The sequence below is a fragment of the Mauremys reevesii genome, linkage group 11, assembly GCF_016161935.1.
Source record: "Mauremys reevesii isolate NIE-2019 linkage group 11, ASM1616193v1, whole genome shotgun sequence".
NCBI lineage: Eukaryota > Metazoa > Chordata > Testudines > Geoemydidae > Mauremys > Mauremys reevesii.
Window position 1 is genome coordinate 16,251,218 of NC_052633.1, and position 27,683 is coordinate 16,278,900.

Sequence of the window (27,683 nt, forward strand, 5' to 3'; positions counted from 1 at the left end):
TGGGGCTCAGGAGACGTGGGCTTTATTCCCAGCTCTCCCACTGACCTGCTGGGTGATGTTGGGCAAGTCACCTCTCCTTTTCTGTGCCTCCAGTTCTCATCTGTAAAATGGGGGAAATGGTACTCAAGCCCCTTGGTAAAGCGCTTTGAGATCCACAACTGAAAAGAGCTGTGTGAAAGCTGGGTATTACTATGTTTATCATTTCATCTCAATCCTAATCTGCAGTTGGCTGCATGGATGTGTCAAGCTCTGTTTCTCCTGCATCATATGTCCCTGTTGCAAATATTTATTTGAGCCAAGACTGCCCCAGTCCTACCAGTTCCCCTCAGAAATATAATAATACTTCATTTGGTGTGCCCAGGAATACTGGGCAATTGCTGTGAGCCAGAATGACTATAGAGTGAATTGTTGGGAAAGAATTGAGTAATTGTCTTGTTTGGTTTCTTCCAGAACTCAAGCTGACATTCCCAAATATTCTGAAGAAGGGATACCTAGAAATTAGAAAGGACCATGACAGCTATTGGCAGCCCTGCTATGCAGAGCTCTCTCCTCACAAACTGTACCTGTATTACCTCGACAGTAGCGGCAACCAGAATTTTCCTACTGTGTATCCGCTTTCACATTTCCAAAGTGTCACTGTCACAGGCAGCACTGAGACAAAGATGGTGGATGCCGTTCTGTCGGACAACTCCCAGCTGCAGCTGAAGGCAGAGTCACCGTGGGAGACTTTGGACTGGGGGAAGAAACTTTGGGAGGTGGGGCATTCCTCTGCGCCAACATTCATGAGGCAGCAGGAAGACCTAGAGGACTCACAGAAGCTGGACAACAACAGGGACCTTCCCCAGATTCATGGCTTACAAAAGAAGCCTGCTGAGCTTTTCCAGTGTACAGCTTTGAGCCAAAATACAAAGGAGTACCAAAACATTCTCAGGTCAGGGACTCTTTATAGGTTGACAGTCCAGAATAACTGGAAAGCGTTTACTTTTGTACTAAGCAGATCTTGTCTCATGGCATTTCAGCCTGGGAGTCTCGATGAAGACCCTCTCCTGAGCTATAACATTGACGTGTGCCTGACTGTCCAGACAGATATTCTGGATGACTGTGACTCATGCTTTCAGGTCATTTTCCCTCAGGATGTTCTTCGGCTGCGTGCAGAGACCCGTCAGAGGGCACAGGAGTGGATGGAGGCCCTGAAATCTGCTGCCAACGCAGCCAGAAGTTTAGGTCCAAACCTGCAGGTTACTCTCAGAAACAAAGCCAGAGATCAGCCTCTGGGGAAGGACTTTAGGCAGAGCAAGCGCCAGTCCGTGACCACCAGCTTTCTGAGCATTCTGACCACGTTGTCTTTGGAAAGAGGACTCACGGCCCAGAGCTTCAAGTGTGCAGGTAAGCGACTTCATTGCAGTGGCTTTGCTCTGACATACTCTATATTGGATAAAAGAGCGATTGCTTGTAAGTCCTTGTAAGGATTCATGCACATTTGTCCAAGAAATGGGCTCTGATTTTCCATCCCTGTAATGCCACAGGCTGTGAAGGCCTCAGATCTGGCAAACTAAAGCTGGTTTTGGCCTGGCTAGCCGCGGAGTGGGGCATGTCCGAGTGAAACAGAAGACATTGTAAGGAGTGGTGCTGTAGGTGGTGCTCTTCTCTCTGAGTGACAGTGGCTTATAGTGACACAAAAACTGTAAGAACATCTCCCATCATGTTAGGTTTTGTAAACCCCTTTTTAAATTAACCTTCAGCATGTGGGTAGATTGTTATCTCTTTGGCTCTTTTTACTGTGCACGTGTGCACTGTCTACCCCAATGGGCTCTGGTTCCTGATGGCGCTAATATAATAGAAATAATGCTGCAGCTAAATTCTGGAACTAAGGTGCCCCTTTAATGACAACAAAGGCATTATTTTAATGGCAATAAGGCCTGAAGGCACAACACTTTGTGATGTGGTGTCATGCAATCTCTGATCCTAAGCAGGTTTGGGTGGGTATTGGATGGGGGATCTCAAAAGCACGCTGAGGGGCTGCAGGAAGCGGTGATGGTAGGTAGTGCATTTCCCTCTGAGTCAGTGTGGACTCCACCCCACTATGTGAGGTGAAAGGTGTAAACTTCTAGGTGTAAATGTCCTGCAGCATTTTTGTAAGAGTAGGGTGCAAGTCATTGTCCAGGATCAATTCCACTTTGAGTAATCATATTCTGCCTAGCAAAGATTTACCCTTTAGCCTCAGCTGAATACCCAAGTATTATTCACTTCCTGTTCCAGCTTGTGCTGTGTTACTGTGAAGTGGTTGCTGCATTTCATTGGAGATTTAGGTGATTCATAGGGAAGAAGTCTTGTCCAGTGGTTAGAGCACAAGATTGGGAGTCAGAAATTCTGCATTCTCGTTCTGACTCTGCCACTGACTCATAGCACATCCTGGCGTGACTAGCAGAGAACTACATTTTCAAAAGTGATTCTGATTTGGGGTGCGTTAGGATTTGGGCACCTACTTTAATATACCTTAAAGGAGTCTGATTTGCAGAAAGTGCTGAACATCCCATTCCCCCCCCCCCCCCGCCCTCCAAGTCAACAGGCCCCTTTAAAATGTCTCAAGTCAGGCATCTAACAATGGAGGCACCCTAAATCACTAGTCCCTTTTGAACATTTAGGCCTGTTAGTCTCTCTGTGCATGTTCCCCCATCTGTAAAATGGGGATAAGAAATCCTACCAGACACAAGTGGATTATGGGGATCAATTAATTGATGTTTGTAAAACAATATTAAGACCCTAGGGTGCTGGGCAGTACAAAAGTGCCAGAGTATTGTAACAATCAGACCAGTATGTGTGTGTACAACTGGAACTGCTCAAGGGTACTTTGTCATGGGCCCTTTCTATTAATGGCTACTAGAGCTCCTCTGGTAGCTCAAGTGGTAGAGGCCTGTGTCTTAGGACCATGGGGATCTGAGTTCTGTGCTGTATCCAACTTGCAGAATGTGTAATTTTTTCATTGCTGTATCTTCTCTGAGTCTTTCCTTTCCTTAAAAGTTCAAGTTCAAGACTCTCTGTTTGCTTGGATTATCGCGCCCTTCCTTCAGATACTGTCACCCGTCTGTGTGTGTTCTAGGCCTGAGATCCAGATGTGTGCTTATCTGCTTTTTTCCTTCCCTGGAAGTGGATTTAATGTCACAGCCTCAAGCATCCATGTTTGTTTTGTTTGATTAATCGCAACCTTAATTCAGTTGAGAACTGACTAGTTCAGGGCCCAGTTACAGTTTAATTGGGGCTTTTAAAAATCCCATTACCTACATCTTTAAAGACCTAAATACCTTAAAAAATCTGGCCCTACGTCTCCCTGTGCCTCAGTTCCCCATCTATAAAATGGTGATAATAGCCCTTCCCTCTCCCATGTGTGTTGTGAGGATAAATACATTATGGATAGTGAGGTACTCGGGCCCGGATCCTCAGAGGTATTTAGGCTCCCATCTTCTGTTGAAATCAGTAGAAGTTAGGAACCTAATAGCCTTTGAGGTTCTGGACCTCAGAGACTACATTGATGGGGAGCCATACAAAGACCTGAAAGAGATCTGGCTAATCTGTTACCCGTATGCAGTACCAGGGCTGCCCAGAGGATTCAGGGGGCCTGGGGCAAAGCAATTTCGGGGGCCCCTCCATAAAAAAAAGTTGCAATACTATAGAATACTATGTTCTCGTGCCCCAGTTCCCCCCCCCCCCCCGGGCGGCCCTGTGCAGTACTGTTATAGCTGTGTGGGTCCCAGGATATTAGAGAGACAAGGTGGGTGAGGTAATATCTTTTCTTGGACCAGCTTCTGTTGGTGGGAGAGGCAAGCTTTCGAGCTACCGTGGAGCTGGAGAAGAGCTCTGTGTAAGACGGAAAGCTTGTTTCTCTCAGCAGCAGAAGCTGGTCAGTAAAAGATATGACCTCACCTATCTTGTCTCTCTAATCTGTTACCCAGCAGTCAGGATTTATTAAAAGTCAGTAGTCTCATTTTAAGATATTTTCAGGGTTTCCTTCTTCATTTTCTTCCTTTCTTCTCAATTCTCTTCACTTAAAACAAAATTCAGTAAAGAAACATTCTCTCCTTTAGCACCACCATTTCAGTGCTGCCCTGCTTCCAAGAAAGCTAATGAGTGTGTGTTGCCGGCGACCTCAGCAGGAGCGGGATCAGGCCATGGGAGAGCAACAAATAACCTGTCGTCTTTAATTTGAGAAGTATTTGGGGTATTCTGGATTTTATCCTGTGGGAGCAGCCTTTTGTGTGGGAAAGGATGGATTTCCTCTCTGAAACATGCTACATTGCATCTCGAGTCACTCAGACGTTCCCCACAGAAATAAAGCACTCTGACCTTGCTGGGGCGTGAGTGCTGTTTTTAAGTTATGGTCTTATTTTTAAAAAGCCACGTGTAGCTTTCATGATACTCTGAGGCCAGGTCTGCACTACAGTCCTGTCTCGGTGTAACTACATTGCTCAGGGGTGTGAAAAAACCACACCCCTGAGTGATGCAGTTATACCAGCCTCCTCTCCCCTCTGTGTAGACAGTGCTATGGTGAAAGGAGAGCTTCTCCGGTCGACACTGCTACTGCTGCTCAGGGAGGTGGATTAACTACACTGGCAGGACAAGCTCTCCTGTCGGTGGCGTAGATAATGTCTTCACTAAAACACTACAGCTGCACTGGTACAACTGTATGTGAAGACGAGCCTTGAGGCTAACTTGTTAGCTATTTCCTGTGCTCCCATGGCCTGATTTTTTCAGAGGTGATGAGCAAGCATAGCTCCCATGGTAGGATTTATGGGCATTCAGCATCTCTGAGACTGAGAATCAGGCGACTGGACATAATTTTAACTTGAATTTCAATATACCCATACATCACATCCAGTTTTAGAGAAGGGTTTATGGCCATAGTGCTGTCTTTTTTCATAGTGGGCTGTGCCTGTCCCCCGGGGTCCCGGAGAGTCGATTTGGGGCCTCTAGCTGCTACCACAATACAAATAAATAATAATAATGAATAATAACTGGAAAAATTCCATCCTGTTTGCTTCAGGGAGGAAAAGTTCGTGCTGAGGAGACGTTGGGGAATAATGAGTCTTGAAGATCTCCATGCATCTTTATCGCTATATAGACGGTTTCTGCTGTTTTACTTCATAGGCTGCTGTTTAACCTAACAGGACCGCTGTCGGTAATTACATCTTGCAGGCATTAAGAGCTTTCCCTCCCTACCCCCCCTCCCACCCCGGCTGCTGGAAGGGGGAAGCTTGGAAAGAAGGTGGGGGGAAGTTTTGCTGTGAATTCTTCAGCCATTTAGTGCAAATTCCTGTAATTACCGTCATTGTGTCGTGTCTGAATGGCACATAATACAGCAGAAGCCTTTCCTAATTGAGACCTTACAGGAGGTACAAATCCCTTCTTTGTTCAGCCTGCCAAATTAGTGCCGGAAAGTGGCAGGGTCCGAGTGGGAATCAAAGGCGAGCAACACAAAGATGGAACCTAAGGCTACAGTAATAACCCTCTCTTGTCCTGCAGGGAAAAAAGGTAATGACCAATGAAAAATGAAGTTTTTTTGTTATAAATTCCCTTGACATGACAGCACCTCGGGGCTGCTTTATTTATTTAGTAAAAGTGATTAAACAGCAATACAACAGGGCAGTCCATTGTCTGCCATGCTACCGCCCACCCTACAGACCCCTGCTGCCTTGGCTAATTGATTGACAATGAACCTCTGATAAAGAAGTTTGTTGGGAGGTTTGATGGGGGGGGTTCCCCCCCCTTTCTTTCTTTGTCTGGAGTTTCTTTTTGTTTGAATTGCACTCCACATTCTCCCCCTCCCCTCCTTTTAAAAGCTTTTCAGGGACAGCTCCCAGACAAACAGCTGACACTCACAAGCAGGTAGAGAAGAATGAGAATCTCTGTGCCTAGCTTTTGACAGGTTTATCTTGGGGGCTGACTAGCACTTTCCAACCATAGATATAAGCCAGGGCAGCAGTGTCAGACATAGCCACAGGGTGGAGGGGAAAAGGGGGGGGGGTCAGATTGTTGATGCGCTGGGGTGAGAAGGGTAGTTTAAAAAAACAGTTTTCCTTTGGTGGGAACTGATGCCTTAGCTTGATCTGTGCATGCAAGAGGTTTTCCTCACCCCGGTTTCTCCCTCTTACTGTGGGGCAGGGCATTCCATTTCTCACACTGATGGGTTTTCAAGATAGGGAGCTAATATGGAGGCTGTTGATTAAAAGGGTCGGAAGGGAGTGGGGATTTTTAAGACTGCATATATTTTGTATGCTTTGTTGTGTGTACAGGTTTTTTGTCCCGAAGATGCATATTTTCTAGAGAGAAAGTGGGATGAGCTGCACATTCCTTAGGCCCCAAAAAGTCAGCATCTCCTCGGTCTCTAATTAATATGCCCCTTGACTCTCTTCTTACAAGCCAGGAGCCGGATCCTGCACCATGATTCCCTGGCACAGGTGCCCACGCTGGTGGTGAATACGTGGAACTCCGTACAGGTGTAGGGTTCACATGCTAGATGATCACATGGGATCAGAGGCCTGAGGCCCTGATCCTACAAACACTTAAGCATGTTGTCATGGGTCTACCCTCACTTGAAGCTGGGGGGTTTCAAAGTGAGGACCAGCATGTCTTCCCCCACCCCAAAATCCTTAGGGTAGGTCTCCTTCAGGCTGCCACCACTGAGACACCCTATATTCCCCCTCCCACTCCCCTTTCCAGAGACGTTCCCTGGGGAAATACAGATCCACTCATCGGAGGAAAACCTCCCCCCCTCTCTCTCTCCTAGCCACTGGAAAGAGATACCTGATTCAACTGTTTGAATCAAACCCAGGAGGAACCCTCTCCCCCCTCCCTTCTCTGCCCGGAGATAAGCCTGTCTCACCACCGAGAGAGTGTCTTCGCCCCTCCCCCTATCCACAGTGGAAGGGATTTAATCAAGTCTTTATAGAAAGAATTTATTAAAAGAAAAACAAGAAAATACAGAATCTCTATGAGCCCAAGCTGGACACTCATAGGGTATAACTTGCTAAGTTCTGGAGAGAATCCTCTCTTTCTCAGTACAACAACACAGCAGAATAAGAATAATCAATAACAAACACACAGAATTGCAAGCATAGGATTATTAGGTGAGGACACAACGTATCTTTCTAATACTCACTATCTTGACTAGAAGAACTTAGTTCAGAAAGGTGGAAACTTGTAGACTTGATTAAAACATCTGGACTCTTGTAACTCCAGACGGCTAAAGACAAAGACTCCCAAACAGAGGGAAAAGTTCCTCCTAGGAGTTTCAAATTCTCTTCCCTGATTGGTCCTCAGGTCAGGTGCCCACCAGGTATTATACTTTAACCCTTTACTAACTATTCATGACACGCCCAAATCGTCACAGTGGGATCCACTGGATTTCCTCCTAGAACTGTAAAACAACCAGAGTAATAAAACACATGCACTATTACATCGACTACTAAGCATGAAAACATTTTAAGAAAAGTTTTTAGCCACTTGATTCTGGGAAACTTTCACGAGAGAGTGCATCAGCAACTTTGTTGGAAGCTCCTGAAATGTGTTGAATGTCAAAGTCAAAGTCTTGGAGAGCTAAGCTCCAGCGGAGAAGTTTCTTGTTGTTTCCCTTGTTGGTGTGAAGCCACTTTAGCGCAGCATGGTCAGTTTGTAGCTGGAACTGCCGGCCCCAAACGTATGGGCGTAGCTTTTCCAGGGCATATACAATGGCGTAACATTCTTTTTCACTGATGGACCAGTGGCTTTCCCTCTCAGACAGTTTCTTGCTGAGAAATACGACAGGATGGAAGTTGTGATCCGGTCCTTCCTGCATGAGTACCGCTCCTACCCCACGTTCAGATGCATCGGTGGTAACTAGGAAGGGTTTGTCAAAGTCTGGGGCCCTTAAGACAGGGTCCGACATGAGTATCGCGCTGGGTAAAGGCTTTCTGACACTCATCAGTCCACTTAACTGCATTTGGCTGGGTTTTCCTGGTCAGATCAGTTAGTGGGGCAGCGATTTGGCTGTAGTGTGGTACAAATCGCCTGTAATATCCGGCCAAACCTAAGAAGGATTGGACCTGCTTCTTTGACCTTGGGACAGGCCACTGTTGGATAGCCTCAACCTTGGCCTGTAGGGGGTTGATGGTTCCTTGACCCACCTGGTGTCCTAGGTAAGTCACTCTGTTTTGGCCTATTTGACACTTTTGGCCTTGACAGTAAGTCCTGCCTGCTTGATGCGCTCAAAACCATTTTCAAATGTTCTAGGTGTTCGGGCCATGAATCAGAAAAAATGGCCACATCATCGAGGTATGCAACTGCACAGTCTCCCAATCCCGCTAGTAGACCATCCACCAGCCTTTGGAAGGTGGCAGGTGCATTCCGTAATCCGAATGGAAGCACATTAAACTCATACACCCCTGCATGGGTGATGAAGGCAGATTTTTCCCTGGCGGGTTCATCTAGTGGTACTTGCCAGTACCCCTTGGTTAAGTCAATGGTAGAGATGAACTGGGCACGCCCCAACTTTTCCAATAGCTCATCAGTGCGTGGCATTGGATAGTTGTCTGGACGAGTTACAGCATTTAGCTTACGGTAGTCCACGCAAAGCGTATTTCCCCATCTGGTTTGGGAACCAGAACCACTGGAGATGCCCATGCACTGGTAGAAGGGCGGATGATACCCATCTCCAACATGTTGTCAATCTCCTGTTTAATAGCAACTTTGGCATGAGGTGACACCCGGTAGGGTGGGGTCCTAATCGGGTGAGCATTACCTGTGTCAATGGAGTGGCAGGTTTGCTCAGTCCGTCCTGGGTTGGCTGAGAACAAGGGCGAAGAGAGTGCACAGCTCCTTGATCTGTTGCCGCTGCAGACGTTGCAGGGTTGAGGAGAGGGTCACCTCTTCCACACCACCATTTCTTTTACCTTCGTAGTAGACACCTTCAGGCCACTCGGTGTCATCTCCTTCCTGAACTGTAAAGTGACAGACCTGTAATTCTCTGGGATAAAAGGGCTTTAGAGAGTTAACATGAAACACTTTAGGCTTTAAAGAGGAATCAGGGAATGTTATGAGGTAGTTAACAGCTCCCAGGCGCTCCTGGACCACGTGGTCCTTCCCAGGATGCTTCCATCTTATGGGCCTGTTGCGCCTTCAAGACCATGACCTGGTCTCCTACCTTGAAGGAACGCTCTCTGGTGTGTCTATCATACCAGACCTTTGCTCCGCTTGAGCATCCTTTAAGCTCTCTCGAGCAAGGGCCCAAGAGTCTCGGAGGGTGTTTTGAAGGTTGTTTACAAAGTCCAGAATGTTAGTCCCTGGGAAGGGTGTAACCCCTCCCATTGCTGCTTTACCAGCTGTAATGGCCCCTTAACCTCATGGCCATACACCAGCTCGAATGGTGAGAATCCTAAACTGGGATGTGGAACAGCCCTGTAGGCAAACAGCAACTGTTGTAACACTAGATCCCAATTATTGGAGTGTTCATTGGATCATGGCCCCAAAGTTCCATTGAACCTTTCCACTAGGCCATTAGTTTGGTGATGGTACGGGTGGCAACCAAGTGATGCACCCCATGAGTTTCCCACAGGTCTTTCATGGTCCCTGATAGGAAATTTGTTCCCGAATCTGTAAGAATTTCAGAGGGCCAACCCACCCTGGTAAAATGTCAGTTAAGGCCTGGCACACAGTGTTAGCCCTGGTGTTGCCTAGAGCTACTGCTTCCGGCCATCTGGTAGCAAAGTCCACAAAAGTCAGTATGTACTGCTTTCCTCTGGGAAAGGACCCATAATATCCACAGCTACTCGCTGAAATGGGACCTCAATTATGGGAAGTGGCTGGAGAGGGCCTTGACCTGGTCTTGAGGTTTCCTACCTTTTGGCATACCTCACAAGACCGGACATACTTGGCAATGTCCTTGCCCATCCTCCCAGTCGAAGGACCTTCCCAACCTGTCTTTTTCACCCCAGCATGGCCACTGGGATGAAACTAGCAACCGCTTTTGAGGATGCCAGCCTCCTGGTGTCCACCATAAAGACTTTCCTTGTATAAAGTCCTGGTCCACCACAAACCGGGATCGGTTAGTGGAGCTGAGGAGGCTGTCATCGGCTTCCTGCTCTGCTTGGAACTGTTCCCTTGAGGCGGAGACACCAGTTCGTAGGTGATGAGGTTGTTGAACCGCGCCGCTGGTGCACAAAGTGTCATTCGAGCCTCTTGGGTAGGGTTGTCTGCTGCTTCTGCCAGTTTTGGCCCGCTGGCGCCGGTGCTGGCGCTGGTACTGCCGCTGGTTGCTCTTCCAGTTCCGGTTCTGGGACTGGATGTAGTATAGCTGCTGTAGGTGTTGTCATGGGATCCGGTTCCACCACCTCTGTCTGGGTCCCTGTTAACACAGACGGGTCTTGGTGGATGGCTCAGGGACAGGGATGGCTGCAGCAGCTCGTCTGGCTTGGCTGCGTGTAACCACCTCTGTTTCTGGCGGCTCAACGTGATGGGCTAAGTGGTTGCCCAGAATCATGGGGACAGAATAATTGTCATAGACAGCAAAGTCCACTGACCAGCCCTTGTACTGGACAGGTAAGAAGGTAATGTCACAGGTTTTGACATGAAGGGTCGAACAGTCACTGTGCTGGTTGATGAATTTGGGGTCCACGAGGGTTCGTGGATAGCTGACATATGTGCTGCAGTGTCTCTCCATGCGATAACTTCCTTTCCGTCCACTCTCAAAGTTTCCTAAAGCATACGGGTATTTGAGATATATCTAATTCGGTTTCCTTGGTGTGCAGGTGCAAGGAGTTGGACCCGGTTCAGGTTCTTCGGCATTTGGCTTTGATATGCCCCAGTTCATTGCATCCAAAACATCGCCCACTTGATGGGTCACGGGTTGTGTTGGTTTACTGGAAACTGGTGAGGTAGAAGAAGAAGTAGGGTGTGACTGTGCTTGGGTTGTAGGTGTGGGCTTGATTGGCCCTCGATGGTAAGGTTTAGTCTCGGTGGCTACCTTGTGTGATGTTGTCTACCGATGCCATCCATCTGGCTCCAATCTCCCTGCCTCAGTGAGAGATTTTGGTTTACCATCTTGTATGTAGCGTCTAATGTTCTCCGAACACCATCCAAGAACTGCTCCATCATCATCAGGAGGGTTAGCTCGTCCATGGTTTGAACATTGGCTCCTGCTAACCAGGAAGAAAAATGCTTTTCAATGTAGGAGGCGTGTTTTGGAAATGACTCCTCCGGTGTCCATTTCTGGTTTCTGAAACGCTGACGGGCGTGATCAGGGTGATGCCCATTCTGAGTCTGGCCTTGGTTAGGAATAGTTGAAAGTCGTTCATTTGGCCCAGAGGCATTTCAGCTGCCACCAGGGATAATTGTCCGCTGAGCTGTGACCTCAGCTCCAGCATGTATTGATCTTTAGGAAGATGGTATCCAATACAGGCCCTCTCAAAGTTTTCTAAAAAGGCCTCAACATCATCCCCTGCCCTGTAGGCGGGAAATTTTCTCCGAGAAGGTTGATCAGTAGGTTGAAGAGGGATTGGATTGGGTGGAGTTTGCTGTTTAGCTTTTTCTAATTCCAAAGCCTGTGTCTGGATTCGTAGCTCTAACTGTCAGCCTCTTTGGCTGCCATTGCCCGCCTGTGTTCTGCCTCTTTGGCTTTCTGGTTAGCTTCTAGTTTTTCCATCTCTCTCTGATGGGCAGCTTCCTCCTTCTCTTTTTGTGCCTGTAGGATTTTTAAATTTACTTGAGCAATTTCCAGTTCGGTCTTTGAGTCAGTCATGTCTGTGCCTTCAGGTGCTGGCCACACCCTCTGCAGTCAGTGAACTGTTTGTGTTGCTTGACAGTCCCTACCCTGCCTATGATAACTTGAGTAAAGAAAGAGAAATCAATCCTTTGTATAGCAAATTGTGGTTTGTGTAATGTTACTGGTTTGTACTGAGAAAGAGGAAAGAGTAAAAAAATTCTCTGTCCCACTCTGCTCTGAGTAGCTGTACTCAGCAGCCCAGCTGAAAGGCTGCTAACAATACCCTGAGAAAATCTGGTCTATTTCCTCAGAGATCTGTGTTCTCAACACAGGAGAAAAAAACCTGGCTGGAGGGTTTATCTCTCCCCAAACCTGTTTTTCCTGTTGGATGGGAATGTACTTTGTTGAGCACTTCCCCACCTCAGGAATCCTGAGTGATATCTCCTCTCACAATGGACGAAAACAGCACTCCACAGGGCTTTGTAACAGAAAGCCCTGGAAGAAACTGAAAATCTTCTAACCCTGAACCTGCTTCAAAACCACCTTTTCCTCAAGCTGCCTGTCCAAGCAACAAGAAAGAAATTCAGCGTAGCCCAGCTGAAAAACAATGGGTTCGAACTCCGCTGCCACCATGTCATGGGTCTACCCTCACTTGAAGCTGGGGTTTCAAAGTGAGGACCAGCATGTCTTCCCCACCCCAAAATCCTTAGGGTAGGTCTCCTTCAGGCTGCCACCACTTTCCAGAGACGTTCCTGGGAAATACAGATCCACTCATCGGAGGAAAACCTCCCCTCTCTCTCCTAGCCACTGGAAAGAGATACCTGATTCAACTGTTTGAATCAAACCCAGGAGGAACCCTCTCCCCTCCCTTCTCTGCCCGGAGATAAGCCTGTCTCACCACCGAGAGTATCCACAGTGGAAGGGATTTAATCAAGTCTTTATAGAAAGAATTTATTAAAAGAAAAACAAGAAAATACAGAATCTCTATGAGCCCAAGCTGGACACTCATAGGGTATAACCTTGCTAAGTTCTGGAGAGAATCCTCTCTCTTTCTCAGTACAACAACACAGCAGAATAAGAATAATCAATAACAAACACACAGAATTGCAAGCATAGGATTATTAGGTGAGGACACAACGTATCTTTCTAATACTCACTATCTTGACTAGAAGAACTTAGTTCAGAAAGGTGGAAACTTGTAGACTTGATTAAAACATCTGGACTCTTGTAACTCCAGACGGCTAAAGACAAAAACAGAGGGAAAAGTTCCCTCCTAGGAGTTTCAAATTCTCTTCCCTGATTGGTCCTCAGGTCAGGTGCCCACCAGGTATTATACTTTAACCCTTTACTAACTATTCATGACACATGTGCATAATTTAACTCAGGTGAGACTGTTCCATGGGCATAAAGTTAAACACCTGCTTAAATGCTTTGCCAGGTCAGGGTCTAAGCTACTGAATGTCATGCTTCGTGGTTTGGCTTTTAATGTGCAGATATGGGAAAAGTTTACACGGTCACAAAGTCCTTTTCCATTAATGGGTTGTGTCACAGATAGATCCACTATTTAGTTACTTCGTTTGGATACAGGCAAAATCCCTGAATTGATCAGATTGGGAATATAGGATTTGCCAGCCTGGATCAAAGCATGTGTCCATCAAGTCCACTATCCCTCATCTGGCAGTGGCTAGTAGCTAATTCTCCAGAGGAAAGTGTAGCTACCCAGTCCCTGCAGTGAAGCACCCAGCTGTTTGTTCAATACTGTGGGGTCAAGGGGAAAGGAAGGAGCTTCTCCCACAGACCTAAGGGGGTCCGATTATGCCTGGGGCTCCTAGCCCCTTTTTGTCGGGTTTTGAAATGGCCTGGTGAGATGAGCTGCCTTTTCCCCTGGTCTCCTTGCACTGTGCTCTGGCATAGTCACTAGTCTCTTTCTCCTTTGGGGGGTCTCTTTTCCCTCTTCAGCTTTTTCTTTTTTACCATTAATTTGTAATGAGATTAATAAAAGGAAACACGCGCAGCTCTAACTGCCAGTCCTAATGAATATGTGCGTTCCATCCGGATGCGAAATGTGCTCAGTAGCTTTATGGTTGTAGCTTTCTATTTTCCATCCGTGCATCTCCCCCCACCACCACCACCACCATCGTTCTCTTTCCAGCTGTGCCAGGTGACTCCCATTCATTGTTCCCACACTTGCCAGAAAGATACACGCTGCTGTTGGGGCTCCGTAGACTTGGCTGCATGGGCTCTCCCCGCTAAGGTGAACGTCATGAGAGCAGAAAGCAAGGGTTGGGCCAGCGAGCCCGCAGCCCTGTATGCATGAGCCGCTCTTGTGGTTGGCTGCAGTAGAGGCCATGCAGGAGCAGCAGGTGGAAGGTTGGTGGCTTTCCAGGAGGCATTTTACCCATGCCTATGTTGTGATCACGTTTGCACTGGTCGGGGGGATCTGGCAGAGCAGAAACGAGGTCCTGCAGCTCTTCCTGCTAGCTAGAGCTAGTGTGGAACTCACCCCAGTTGGGAAAATGCTGATTTTTGTCTTGCAGAATGAAATATGTTTACCCTTCATTTCCCGGCAAACCAGCAAATATTACTGTTCACAAAACTATTTAGTCACTTAAAAAAACATCCAGCTACAGTACTGACTTGGTCTGACTTTCATCAAAACAGTCGCCAGTGGACAGCTAGAGGTGCCCATCCTTTGAATTCAGCAGGTGCTTTGCAAGTCGTTGTAACACTCTAGAAATTCAGTAGCACCCATGTACTGAATTAAAAACACTACGGGCCAAATTTCAATGAGCTGTTTGTCTGATAATATTATATCAGAATGTCCTTTTAAAGACCTTCAGCCCCAGGTTATTGCAATTTCATTCATTCCAGCCACTAGCCCCTCAGTCTTACCTATCTAAGGTATCTGCCGCTGTGGTATCTAAGTGCTGTACCTATCAATTTATGTTCTATTTAGCTTAACCTCAGTTGATCTCATTTCTCTGTCTCTCCATGATTCCAGGGATTTTTCCTCCTGCCCTTCTTCTGAGTCTCTATAATGCTCCCTATGAGAGTGTGTGTTGCATTAAAAAATTGCATTTGTAATGGTGTTTTATTAACCACGGTTTCTCATGGCGTATAGCTGCCCTTTCAGAGCCCATTCAAATCAATAGAAAAACTTTCACTGAGTTCAGTGGAAGAGGGTTTGGGACCTTTAGGGCTCAGACCTGCATTCCTTGTACTCATGCAAAAACTCCACTGGCCTTGTCTAGACTAGAATTTGGAAGGTGTTAGCTACACCTAGTCTGGAGAAAGCCATTGGCTTCTGGGGGGGTTTCCAGGCAAAGGACTACCAGATGGGATTCTGAATTGGGATGCAGGTGAAAGCTCAATCTGTCACATTCTTGGATGGTTACAGAAGTAATTTTGCCTTGGTGTGCGATTAGATCTTTCTGGATTTATCCAGAGGAGCCCCTCTGAGGTGAATATTTAGAAACACGGTGAGGCTACTGGTCATCAGTGCACTAGCAGTTTGAATGCTGCTGTTTGGGAAAATCACACAGGGCATATCACACAACAGCTCTCCTGCGGTGTTGATTGGCTAAGCATGGCCCATGTAATGAGGTGACGGCTGAAGCCATTTTCTTCTAGAGGCAGGGTGTGTTTGTTCAGCTGAGCTTTCTGATCCAATTCTAAGATGTGATTCAGCTTTGAACAGTGATTGTAAAACTGACATCCGAGTCAATCTGCTCTCTTTGTGATCTGATTCATATGTGCACAATCATCTTTAATTCTTCTGACAAAAATAAGTTTTTACTCCTGTTATCCACAGTCCTGGGAGGATGAGCTGCATTCTGTTCTGAGGTGAGCATCACAAACAGAATTATTATCTAAGTTCCCATTGCAGGGACACTTTTTGCCCTCAGTGACGCCTTTGCAACCTCAGGAGTGTGACTGAGATTGCACTGCATTTCCAAGCCCTTTGGCGCCATTACAAACATTGTAACCAAACGGTCACAGCTCACTTAATGTAGTTTTGGGTCCATTAATCCTATGGACCCAGTTTGTATGTGACTAGAGTGCCACTGGAGCGTAGGAGATGCCTCTGTTGTTGATGTTGTTGTGTCCGACCAGGCAAATGCCAAAAGCAATGTCTTGGAGAGAGATGGTGGGTGAGGTGATCTCTTTTATTGGACCAACTTCTGTTGGTTAAAGAGACAAGCTTTCAAGCCTACACAGAGTTCTTCAGCCAGACCTAAAGAAGAGCTGCATGTAAGTTCAAACGCTTGTCTCTTTCAGCAACAGGGGTGGTCTGATAAAAGATATTACCTCACCCACCCTATGTCTTTACATCCTGGGACCAACACAGCTACAATAGCACTGCAAAAGCAGCATCTGTAAACTTCCTGTTCCCTCACGCATTGTGATAGGAGAGGCATCGTCAGGAAAACAGTTAAGGAACTGCAACAGAAAACTGAACAATGGAGAGAGAGCTGCTGAGCCTCAGGGGTTACATTTTCCAAACAAGTAATCTTATGAGATATGACTTTATTCTGTCAGGCTGAGAAATCGGGATAGTCAATCCAGGCAGCTTTCACTCATCAAAACAAATTACAGGCTAAATTAGAGGCTGAGCACTATATATGCATCTGTAAAGCATTAAGCATACCTTGGTTGCTAAATGAAATATACGTGCAAATGCGATAACTGACGTGGTGACTAAGGAGAGGAAATTCACCTGAACAGATCTGTCAAAACTAAAAGAATTTGCTTTTAATAACCATACACTACATAGTGCAGCAGTTACCCAAGATAGAGGTTCAAAACCACCCTTTGCATCTAAACTGAAGTACTGTTGAGGCTCTCTAAATAAGCAGCCACTGTATCAAAGAACACAAACTTTGCAAACCATGAGGCCTACAATGAGCTGAAAGTCGGTGAGAAAATCGGGGGCAAGGGGGGGGCTAAGTGCCCCTCCAATGAACCGCAGAGCAAAAATGAAAATCGAGTGAAGTACAGATTTTTCAGCTGAATGCTCCATGTGGCCCTGATCGTGCAAATGCTTATTGCCCATGCTTAGCTCTACGTACACGAGGAGCTTTGCAAAGTGACTACTCGCATGTGTAAAGTTAAACGTGGGTGTAAACATTTGCAGGATCAGGGATATAATTTTCTGTTATTCTTAAATGTTTCTCCCTCTGCCGGCTGGACTGGGAGTATTGGCTCGGCAGCCTGTACGTTCTGTTGGGAGTGAATCACTCACCTTGCTCTAAGAACATAGAAAGTTAAGGACACCCACTGCTAATGGTAGCGTGAGGTGCCCTCATCAAACTCTGTGCCATTTTCCTTTCCTCTCCCTTACACTGTTTCTAAATGAGTCAGCTTCTGACTCCATGTGACAAGATCACAGAGTCTCGTTCTTCTGACACCGAGCAGGGCACTTGAGGAAAGGAAGGAAAGCAGTGTTCTGTGTAAAGCCAGACTGCCCCTTTCTGCTTCGCTACAGAGCTCTTCCAGCCCCTGCGTGCTAGACACTTAAAAAAACAGTACACTTGTCTGTCTAGATAGCTCTAGGCCTGTCATTATCATCGTATCTGGGCACCTTACCCCACCCCTGTGAGGTAGGGAAGTCGTGCAGTCCCCACTGCAAATGAGGAATTGAGACACAGAGAGATTAAGAAAGAGGAGTACTCGTGGCTCCTTAGAGACTAACGCATTTATTTAAGCATAAGCTTTCGTGGGTTAAAACCCACTTCATCGGATGAGTTTCAAAGCCACCTAAAGGATTTAGATTCCCATTACTGGACATCCAAATTCCCTAGGCAGATTGGAAAATCTCCACCTAAGCCCCAGGGCCGGTGCAACCATTTAGGCGACCTAGGCAGTCCCCTAGGGCGCTAGGATTTGGGGGGCGGCATTTTCTTTGGCAGCGACCGCGGCGGCTGGATCTTCGGCCACTCCGGTCACCGCCGGCATTTAGGCGGAGGGAGCTGGGGTAGGGGGGCGCGGGGAGGGCCACCTGCAGCAAGTAAGGTGCGGGGGCGGCACGCAGGGGAACTCCCTGCCCCAGCTCACCCCTGCCCCGCCTCCTCCTCGAGCACACCATGGCTGCTTCGCTTCTCCCGCCTCCCAGGCTTGTGGTGCCTAAGCTGATTGGCACTGGAAGTCTGGGAGGCGGGAGAAGTGAAGCAGCCACGGCGTGCTCAGGGAGGAGGCGGGGCAGGGGTGAGCTGCTTCACTTCTCCCGCCTCCCAGGCTTGCGGCGCCAGTCAGCTTAGGCACCACAAGCCTGGGAGGCGGGAGAAGTGAAGCAGCGACAGCGTGCTCGGGGTGCTCGTGCGCGGAGCAGGGGTGAGCTGGGGCGGGGGGGTGCCTCAGGTGGAGGGGGGGAACTGCTGAGGGGGGGGCGCCTCAGGGCAGGGGCTCGGGGACGGGGGAGGGCGCAAGGTGGAAGTTTTGCCTAGGGCACGAAACATCCTTGCACCCGCCCTGCTAAGCCCCAGGTCTCTCAGGAAGTCTGTGGCAGAGTCAGGAACTGAACCTAGGTCACCTGTGTCCTAGCCTAGCCCAGCCCAGCCCCTTAACCACGAGCCCCCCTTTCCTAGCATGCCATTGCCCTGGCCCTAGGAAAGATGTGCATTATGAATTCTTGCGTCATCCAGTTTCTTTGGGCTTTTTTCTCCCGCAGTTAGAACTCGAAAACAAACCTCTTGACACTGGTGCGGCGAATCTGCCGGCAGAGACATCAGTAAGCCCAGAACGGATCACCGCTGTCCACAGCACTCTGTTGCTGCTATTTCTGCAGCCCCTCTTTCGCCTCCCTCGCCTTCCTGTTCAGGGCTAGCCTGATGCTCTTTGACATTTTTGAGGTGAAAGCTTTTGGGTGGTGCTTGTTTTCCCCCATTGCAAATACCATACCCACAGCTACATGCTTCCCAGCCATATCTACTTTCCAATACCCAGTTGTCAGGGATGGGTCAGGTATGATATTACGTTTCGCCCTCCTTTGGCTTCTCCTATAGCCGTTCATACCTGTGCATCAAATGTGACAATGAGCTTGCTAGGAAATCGAATGTATGATGCTACGTCTCTTTTTTGGGAAGGGGCAGCAGAGGTGCGAGAGGGCAGTCTATGTTTGCTGACCCCTCCCCTCACCAGGAAGACCCTTGTTCACTTAACACTGTCTCCTTAAAGAGGTCAATTGTCCCTAGTTCTCTCACTCAGCCTCGGAGGGTTTACAGTTGGGAAAAGGCAGTGCCTTCTTTTCCATCAAATGTGATGGCCGGTTTTGTGTTCTAACCCTTAGATGCAGAGTCTGGATTTCAAAGGCATTAAACCCTGTGCTGCCCCTTCTCTCCTCCTCCTTTAAAAAAAAACCCCAAATAGCGTAATTGGTGTATGCCACAGAAATATATTTGTCGCTCTACATTGCTTTGAACCGTGTCACATCAAAGGAATCCACTGCTTTCATAACTTGATTTGAAAGAGTTGTAGAAATAACCACCATTATGAAACACAGCAAATAGCACGGTTCAAGGAGGGGAAAGGAGAGAGATTTTCATGGAGCAAAGCCTATAAGGTGGAGGAAAACGGAGGTACAGTGGCCGTGGCCAGATCCAGAAAGAAAGCAACGTGTGCAAATTGGCTGTTCCGAATGCGCAGGTTGTAATTGACACTAATACCTGCAGCGTTGTGTGAAATACACTGTAACCAAGTCAGAAATGTGTTTCCGAGGACCTGGAAAACAAATGCGAAACTAGCAGGACAAGAGCGGCTGGGAATGGGCGAAACAAACAGTACAAGAACGGACGGCTGCTTTAGCAGAAATGGCTTTCCTTGGGAAGGATCCCCTTCATTATAAAATAGAGGAGGTGGCTGGCCAGGCACTGTCTGTGAGGGCTCCGGGATGCTGGAACTTGTTCCTACTTTTGGTCCGAAGTAGCCTGAATTTGGTGACCTTCCGGGCATGCTGCCCAAGACATCTGTTTGAGAGAGTGTGTGGAGAGGGCTGAGGGTATCCGACCTAGACGAATGTGAAGTCTGTCACAGTTAGAATCTGTTTTCTAGCTCAATAAATTAGGACTTATTCCCATATCCCCTCTGTAGTCCAATAAGAATGGCTGGTATAAATAGCTATGCGTTAAGATGAGAAACCCTGTGACTTACGCTGCCCCGTGAAAGGCAGAGTGAACTGTACGGAGAGGCAAACAGTAAAACCTAGACGATGGGTGAGGGGTAGGTAGGTGTTTTTGCATGTGACTGGCTGGCTGAGCTCCTGCTGAATGGATCACTTTAATGCTGCTGAGATTCATTGTATTGTTAATGGTGTCTTAGGTGCCTGAATCCACACAAGTATCAGAGGGGGAGCCCTGTTAGTCTGGATCTGTAAAAGCAGCAAAGAGTCCTGTGGCACCTTATAGACTAACAGACGTTTGGGAGCATGAGCTTTCGTGGGTGAATACCCACTTCGTCGGATGCCTTGGAAGGGCATTTTTTAGCTGTTGTTTACATAGAAATAAATAAGCAAATAGGTTGCCAGGTGAGGAATGTAGATTTTAGCACATACAGGGAGTGTACCTGAGACCCGTATCGTTCGTCCACGTACTGAGAATCCTCGCATTGTACATTACCATATTCAGCCTGTTATGGGAGCAGAGAGAACAGTCACCATGTGCTTCGGCAGAGAGGTAGGGAGTGATCTCTCACTCAAAAGACTCTTGCTTTAAGTCCGCCCACCCAACGTGTCTCTAGGAACTGGAGGACCAAGAACTCTGAGGTTACCTAAACTCCACGTACCCACATTTGCAATTAGTTGGGTTGATCTCTGGGATTTGGCGGAGTCTTTTCTCCCATGGTTTGACATCACCAGCAGGGTCTTCTGCATAATCTAAGTCACATTCAAAACCTCTAAGGTGTGGCTTGAAGGCCTAACCTTGCAAACATTTCCTCGGGTGAGTAAACCTTATTCACATAAGCAGCCCCATTGATTTCAAACCATGAGTCAGAACTGCTCCTGTAAGTAAGGATTTGCAGAGTGCTTCAGTGAATTGCAACAGGACTGTCATAAGGAACCGTTCGCGTCTAGCTCCAGCACGTTGCAAGAGGATAGGCCTTAAAATGGTGACTTCCTGCTTTGTAGTGAAATTATTTTAGATCATTTTTGGAACTCTCAGAGGTATCGTTTAATTGCTTTCCTCCTTCCACCCAGTGAGTTGGACTCAAGGTACTAATGCAATGCAAACTAACATCCTATGTGGAGAGATACAAAACACAGTTGCAGTAAGACTTGGGAAACTTTCCAGAATAGTGTTTCTGGCAAATACCAGATCATCTGTAATGTTTGTAAAGCTTTTAGTGGCACTCTGTTGGGAGTGGCCTGTATAATTCACTCGTGGCTTCACCACGCATGAATAAATCAGCCAGTACAAACTCAAGAGAATAAAATCACGCATGTTACTGTATTTCATCCAGTTTATAAGAGAAGGCTACATGTAATAAATGCAAAAACTATAACTACTTAGTGCACAAACTCTGAATCTTCTGTGCTCACACTGTGATTTGAAATTCTGAGGCGGCTGATGGCAAAAAAGGATTTAGATCCTTCGCTGCTGCTTTTTTGTAAGGCTGGGGCACTGCAGTGTTTACTGTACCGAGGTGTATTGCTAATCAAACATTATTGTACTTTATGAGCTGTTACCGTTCTGCTTGGGAAAGGTGCGTGTTCACTTTAATCAGACTTCTCCATCTTGCCCTTTGAGAGGAGGGGTGTCATTCTGTGTTTTCTTTTCAGAGAGGCAAGACTTACCTCTGTTATGCTTTTAAAAACATCGGTACCATAGCAACAGGGAGTACATTCTACTGGCATCTTTCAGTGCTAATAGAATGGCATGTCAGACAAACAGAGTGCACTTTTTTTGTTTAAATCTCTTCAGCTGTTCTAACACTGCACCTTTCTGTATTAACACACACATTTTTTTTTAGTGGTATGGTTGATCTATACAGAGTTCACCACCTAGGTGTGCTACCTAACTTTGCCACGTCTCGCTGTGTTTTTATGTATAATGTGGAAACTCTTGTAAACTGGTTAATATGGAAGCAGTTTATTAAACAAATAAGTCAGCAATCCTACCCCAGATAAATGTTTGTTGTGCGTAGATGGGAATATGAACATATTGGACTATTTCTAGGGCTACAAAATTGCATAGTCACTTCAGATTTACTTGTCTCTTAGACTAGGTAAATTTGCTACCGAGGGCTGGTCGTAAGGGATGTGGTCAAAGTGTTTGTGCCCCAAATTTGGCCTTAGTTTAAAATTATGTGTCATCCAATCATGGTAAATGTTCTTCATTGTTTCATTTTTCAAATCAATCGTTCTGATATTGGAAAGGAAAGCAGTGTTGTGGGCATACAGAAAGCAGAATCGTCCAGTTTTGAGGGCACAGGGATTGGGAGACACCAAATGGGATTCTGTTTCCAGCGCTGCCGCTAACTAGTTGTGTGATGTTGCTGAAGTTACTTACTATAAGGTCAGACTGTTAAAAGGTTCTGGTTATTCTGAATGCCACCATTTTTGGAAGACAGATAAATTCAGATTTTCAGAGGTGTTTGCCACCTGCAGTTCCCAGGGATTTTAAATACAGGCATGGGACCTCAGCACCTTTGAAAATCAGTTCTCAGGTGTTTCAAGTTGGGCACTCAAAATCAGTAGATACTTTTTTTTTTTAAAGTAGGGCTTGTGCCTCAGCTTACCCATCTGTAACATGGACATAATACCTACTTTTGTAACTCTCTTTGAGCTGTCTGGATGGAAAATGTTCTATGAGAGATGTTATTAATAATTTATGACTTCTCATTTTACGTGCTATCCTGATCATAGCATGCCTGTGTGTCATGTTTTTAGTTTGGGACCAGCAATAAGTGCTATATCTTTTTTTTAATTGTCTTTTTAAACTTGCATTTTTAAATTTGCAGCTGAAAGAAGTACTTTTATATTCATCTGTCACAAGTAAGTTATGAGCCTTTTTATAAGGGTTGTTCTGCCTTAAAAGTAGAGTGGATAAGTTGATTATTTTAGTTCATGTTCAAGAATTGCCGATTTCTCATAGGACACTTTGGAAAGTGTTCGTTAGCGAAGTTCTGCTGATACGGGATGTATCGCATTTTCAGGTTTTTGTTTTTCTCCCCTTATATCTCATAAGTAGGGATGCTTGCATGATAAGGAGATATTTCTTGCTTAGGAGTTAATCTGCTCCTGCTGCTAATTGCTGATTCGGTGGGGGGTTGCAAACCTTTATACACAAATCTCTTTATTGAGTTCAATAGACTACTTGCATGAGTTGCGGTTTTCAACGTAAGTTCCTTAACAGCCTCTGTGATCTCACAGACGTCTCCACAGCAACTCATTATGATGTCACGGGGGCTTGGTGATGGCAGTATGTGGCAGAAGCACACGAATCCTTTGGCAACAAAGATCCTGTTCCCATGCCCATGTTCTTAGTAATGAAAACACGAGAAGAAAAGAATGTAGAAATATGATTTACTAGTAAAATTTACTTTTAGAATATTTTTTAGTTTTCTATTAGGCAACAGGGCTTTCAATGATTGTCAGAGTGTAGAGGGAAAAGTTCTTGAAATATGGCTTTAAAAAAAATAGAGTGAATCCAATATCAGAAGAATTTTTTAAAAAGCCGTATGGCACTTGGTTTGATTTATTCAAACATGCTGTGAGTGAACTGTTTTCTCTCTCACTGGGAACTTATCACATATGATCACTACCGTCGTATCTGAGCACCTTAAAAATGTTAGGGCTGGTCTATGCTAGAAAGTTAGGTTGTCCCAGCTATGTCGCTTAGGGGTGTGAAAAGTTCACATCCCTTAGAGATGTAGTGAAGATGGAGCTAAGCCCCAGTGTAGACAACGCAAGGTCAATAGAGGAATTCCATCGACCTAGCTACTGCCTCTCAGGCCACGTTTACACTTACCCGCCGGGTCGACGCGGCGAGTTCGACTTCTCGGAGTTCGAACTATCGCGTCTGATCTAGACGCGATAGTTCGAACTCCGGAAGCGCTAGTTCGAACTCCGGTACTCCACCGCGGCAGGAGGAGTTGCCGGAGTCGACCTTGGAGCCGCGGAGTTCGCTTCCGCGGCGTCTGGACGGTAAGTCATTCGAACTAGGGTAGTTCGAATTCAGCTACGTTATTCACGTAGCTGAATTCGCGTACCCTAGTTCGAACCAGGGGCTGTGTGTAGACCTGGGCTCAGAGAAGTGGGTTTACTACAGCAGTGGAAGAACTCCCTCCGTCGCTGGAGTGTCTATGTTACAGCATCATAGTTGCAGCGCTGCAGCTGTGCCGCTGTAGCATTTCTACTTTAGATATAATTTAGTGTAGCTGCAATTATACCGGTGTGAAAGTACTTTTGTCTGTATGGGTTTGTGTCTGTGGGGACCTGCTGCAAGCTACGCCGGCAGCACAATTACATCGGTATAAGATGCAGCTAATGCTATAGTAGGAGGATTTGCTGGTACAGCTATACCAGTATAGCTATGCTAGCAAAACTTTTCTAGTGTAGACACGGCCAAAGTAGCATCAAATACTGAGGTGGGGAGGAGAAGTCATTTAATTTAGGCCTAGACTACACTGAAAAAGGTTTGCCTTTGCCAGTCTAGCTGTACTGGCAAATCCTCCTAGTGTAGATGTAGCGTACCAGTGTAATTTATGCTTGTTTCCCGAATGAAATAAGTTATAATGGCAAAAGCACTGCATCTATACTTGGGCTTTTGCTGGCATAGACGTGGTAAAAAATCACAGCCCAAACCAATGTTGTTATACTGACAAAAGAGTCTATTGTAGTCCTGGCCGTGGATTATAGTCTCTTCAGGGCAGGGATCGTCTCTCACTGTGTGGGTACACAATGATCCTGATCCTGATCGGACACTCCATAATACAAATAAGTACTACCGTAATACAAGTGATTATTAATAATAAGCACAACAAAGTGTGACAAAGTTCCTCCTCTACCTTGGTGGGTCCTGCGCTTATTGGCAGATTTGCTCACCTCAGCGATCTTCCCCACAGTCTGGGTCAACCCCTCCTGTGTCTGGTCAGGAGTTGGGAGGTTTGGGGGGAACCCGGGCCCGCCCTCTACTCCGGGTTCCAGCCCAGGGCCCTGTGGATTGCAGCTGTCTATAGTGCCTCCTGTAACAGCTGCATGACAGCTACAACTCCCTGGGCTACTTCCCCATGGCCTCCTCCAAACACCTTCTTTATCCTCACCACAGGACCTTCCTCCTGGTGTCTGATAACACTTGTACTCCTTAGTCCTCCAGCAGCACAGCCTCTCACTCTCAGCTCCTGGTGCCTCTTGCTCCCAGCTCCTCACACGCACTTCCTCTCCTCTGGCTCCCCCTCACCTGACTGGAGTGAGCTCCTTTTTAAACCCAGGTGCCCCGATTAGCCTGCCTTGATTGGCTGCAGGTGATCTAATCAGCCTGGCTGCCTTAATTGGTTCTAGCAGGTTCCTGATTACTCTAGTGCAGCCCCTGCTCTGGTCACTCAGGGAACAGAAAACTACTCACCCAGTGACCAGTATATTTGCCCTCTACCAGACTCCTGTACCCCACTGGCCTGGGTCTGTCACAAAAGGGAAAAGAAGAAATATACCCATGTATCCTTCCCAATGTATATATGTTTACAACAACCCATGGCATCTAATTAATAAAACTAGTCCTCCCTTTTGTTAATATGGTAGTTGTTTGCCATTGTAGTGTGTGGTTTACTTGTACATGCCAATTCAGTGCCCCTTGTATGAGCATTGTATGCCAGTTCAGTGCCCATTGTTAGAAGATGGCTAGCTTGCACTCATCCAGTCAGCAACAGATAAAGGATTTTGCAGTGGGTGGGAGGGTCTAGTACACAAATAAATGATGTTATGCAAGTTGGTGGTATGCATCTGTATGAAAGACATGGTATTAAGGCTTTGCTCAAGCAGTAGTCTCTAGATCATGGCTGTCTTGGAGAACTGTCCCTTTTTCAAATGAAAAATATTGCTGAAAATTACGATGTTGACTCTCTTTCAAAAGTAAACAACAAAAGTCAAACATCTGATTTGGGGGGACAACGAGAGCGAATCCCTTTGAAGGAAAATGTGTTTGTTCATTTGTCAGGACCAAAACCAAATGAGAGTGATGTTGATAGTGTCCGAACAGAGTAAAGTCTGGGGCGGAGCTGGCAACCCTTGCCCCTCTCTTTCCTTATTTGGCTACCAAGACAGGTGTTTGAGATTCACCCTTAAGCCCTGAAACATCTCACAATCTGACAGCCGCCCAAAACAGCACTTCCTAACCAATTTCAGATGTTTACAATAGTGGCAGTTCTTATGGTAGACACCCAAAATCCTGAACCCAGGATTTGGGACGTAAAAAAGAAGTGATTTTCCAGGTATGTTGTTTTTGTGTGTATGTCAGGTCAAAACTCTGAGGGGACCTCAGGTTTTGAGTGACCAGCTTTGAGACAGGTAGGAATGGATTGCTGAGTACCCGTGGTTCCCGTTGACTTTGGCTGGAGTTGTAGGGTGCTGCTCAGCACCTCTGAAAATCAGGTGTACGTCTCTCAAGTTGGGTGCCCAAAATTAGTAGACATTTTTGAAATTGGACCAGAATGCTGAATTCTGGTATTCGCAAGGGATATGAAACAGTTCATCTTCTAAAACCGCTCTCATCTGGGAAGTGGTTAATTAACTTCCTTATCGCACCCTATGAAACATCACTAGCAAAGGATACAAAATCAATATTATTTTCTTCTTTCCTTTTCCCAGGTTGTCAGCGCTCTATAGGCTTGTCCAATGGAAAAGCCAAGGTGTGCAGTTACAGCGGATGGTATTACTGCAGCACCTGCCATGTGGACGACAACTTTCTAATCCCCGCACGACTGGTTCATAACTGGGACACTTCAAAATACAAGGTAATCTTCATGCGTGTTGGTTTGAGAAGAAATACATTGAATGCCATGTAATAGAAACACAAATGATGCTGAAGGTTAAAATCTAATTTTACAATTGACTAATATTATCCAGTCAATCACATTCCTGACCGGGATGGGAGGGGTCGTGCCCAGTGGTTGGAGTGGGAATCAGAGTCGGAAGTCGGCGCTGAAGGTCAGAGCCAGGTTACCGGATTGAGGAAAGGCAGCAACAGGGCTGGGTCCCAGTCAGGAACAAGGCAGGAGCAGGACTGCAACAAAGAGGAGCCAGGCTAGGAACAAGCAGGTGCAGGAGCCATAACAATTGAGGGCAAATGTTTTAAGCAGCTGCCAAACTGCTGCTAGGTGTAAGAGCTGGTCTGCTGACTCTCCCCACCTAGAGGCGCCGACTTCCTGAGTTCTCAGAGGGTGCTCAACCCCCCCACTCCACCCTGTCCCCCAAGCTCCATCCCTGCCCCACCTCATCCCGCCCGCACCCCACCTCTTCCTGCCCCCACTCTCCCCTCCACCCCAGTGCCTGTGGAATATCGCTGAACAGCAGATCGCAGCGGGCAGGAGGCGCTGGGAGGGAGGGGGAAGAGCTGAGTGGCAGGGCTGCCGGTGGGTGCTGAGCACCCACTATTTTTTTTGCCCATGGGTGCTCCAGGGTGGGTGCTCCTGGAAGCATGGGAAGCTCCTTTGCCCAGGGGTGCCACGAGGTCGGCACCTACGTCATCCATCAGGCCCGGTAGCCAATCATTTAGCCGACTACAGGCCAGCTGTGCTCGTTAGATTGCCCAGAGGCAGCTCTGTTGCAGGCCCTGATTCCTGATAGTTCATCTGTCCCCTACTCACATGTCTTGCCTACTCAGTCTGTTACCCCTCCACAGCACGTCTTCAAATCTGCAGAAGCCACCTCCATGTCTCTTCCCTCACGGTGCCACACTTCTCCTCCTGGCTGCCCCCACTCATGACTGCTGTAGTACTTCAAGAAGCAGGGGTTCTTCTCTACCTGCTC

General features: G+C 46.8%; 1 protein-coding gene and 1 long non-coding RNA gene across 3 annotated transcripts in view; one reads left to right on the plus strand and one right to left on the minus strand.

Moving 5' to 3' along the window:
* Positions 1-21,530, minus strand: part of LOC120374966 — a 35,661-nt gene extending 14,131 nt beyond the window's left edge. The window contains exons 1-3 of one of the 2 annotated variants that reach the window (XR_005586369.1): positions 21,405-21,530; positions 20,285-20,347; positions 19,145-19,444 (exon numbers count right to left, since the gene is read on the minus strand). This is a non-coding gene — a long non-coding RNA (uncharacterized LOC120374966). Of the gene's footprint in view, positions 1-19,144; positions 19,445-20,284; positions 20,348-21,404 lie in introns of those variants that run through there. The other variant, XR_005586370.1, reaches the window with a different exon arrangement.
* PLEKHM3 (pleckstrin homology domain containing M3) overlaps positions 1-27,683 on the plus strand; it is a 131,933-nt gene that overhangs the window by 30,957 nt on the left and 73,293 nt on the right. The window contains exons 3-4 of the mRNA XM_039495424.1: positions 451-1,386; positions 26,523-26,668. Coding sequence (XP_039351358.1) covers positions 451-1,386; positions 26,523-26,668 — 1,082 coding nt within the window. The remainder of the gene's footprint in view (positions 1-450; positions 1,387-26,522; positions 26,669-27,683) is intronic.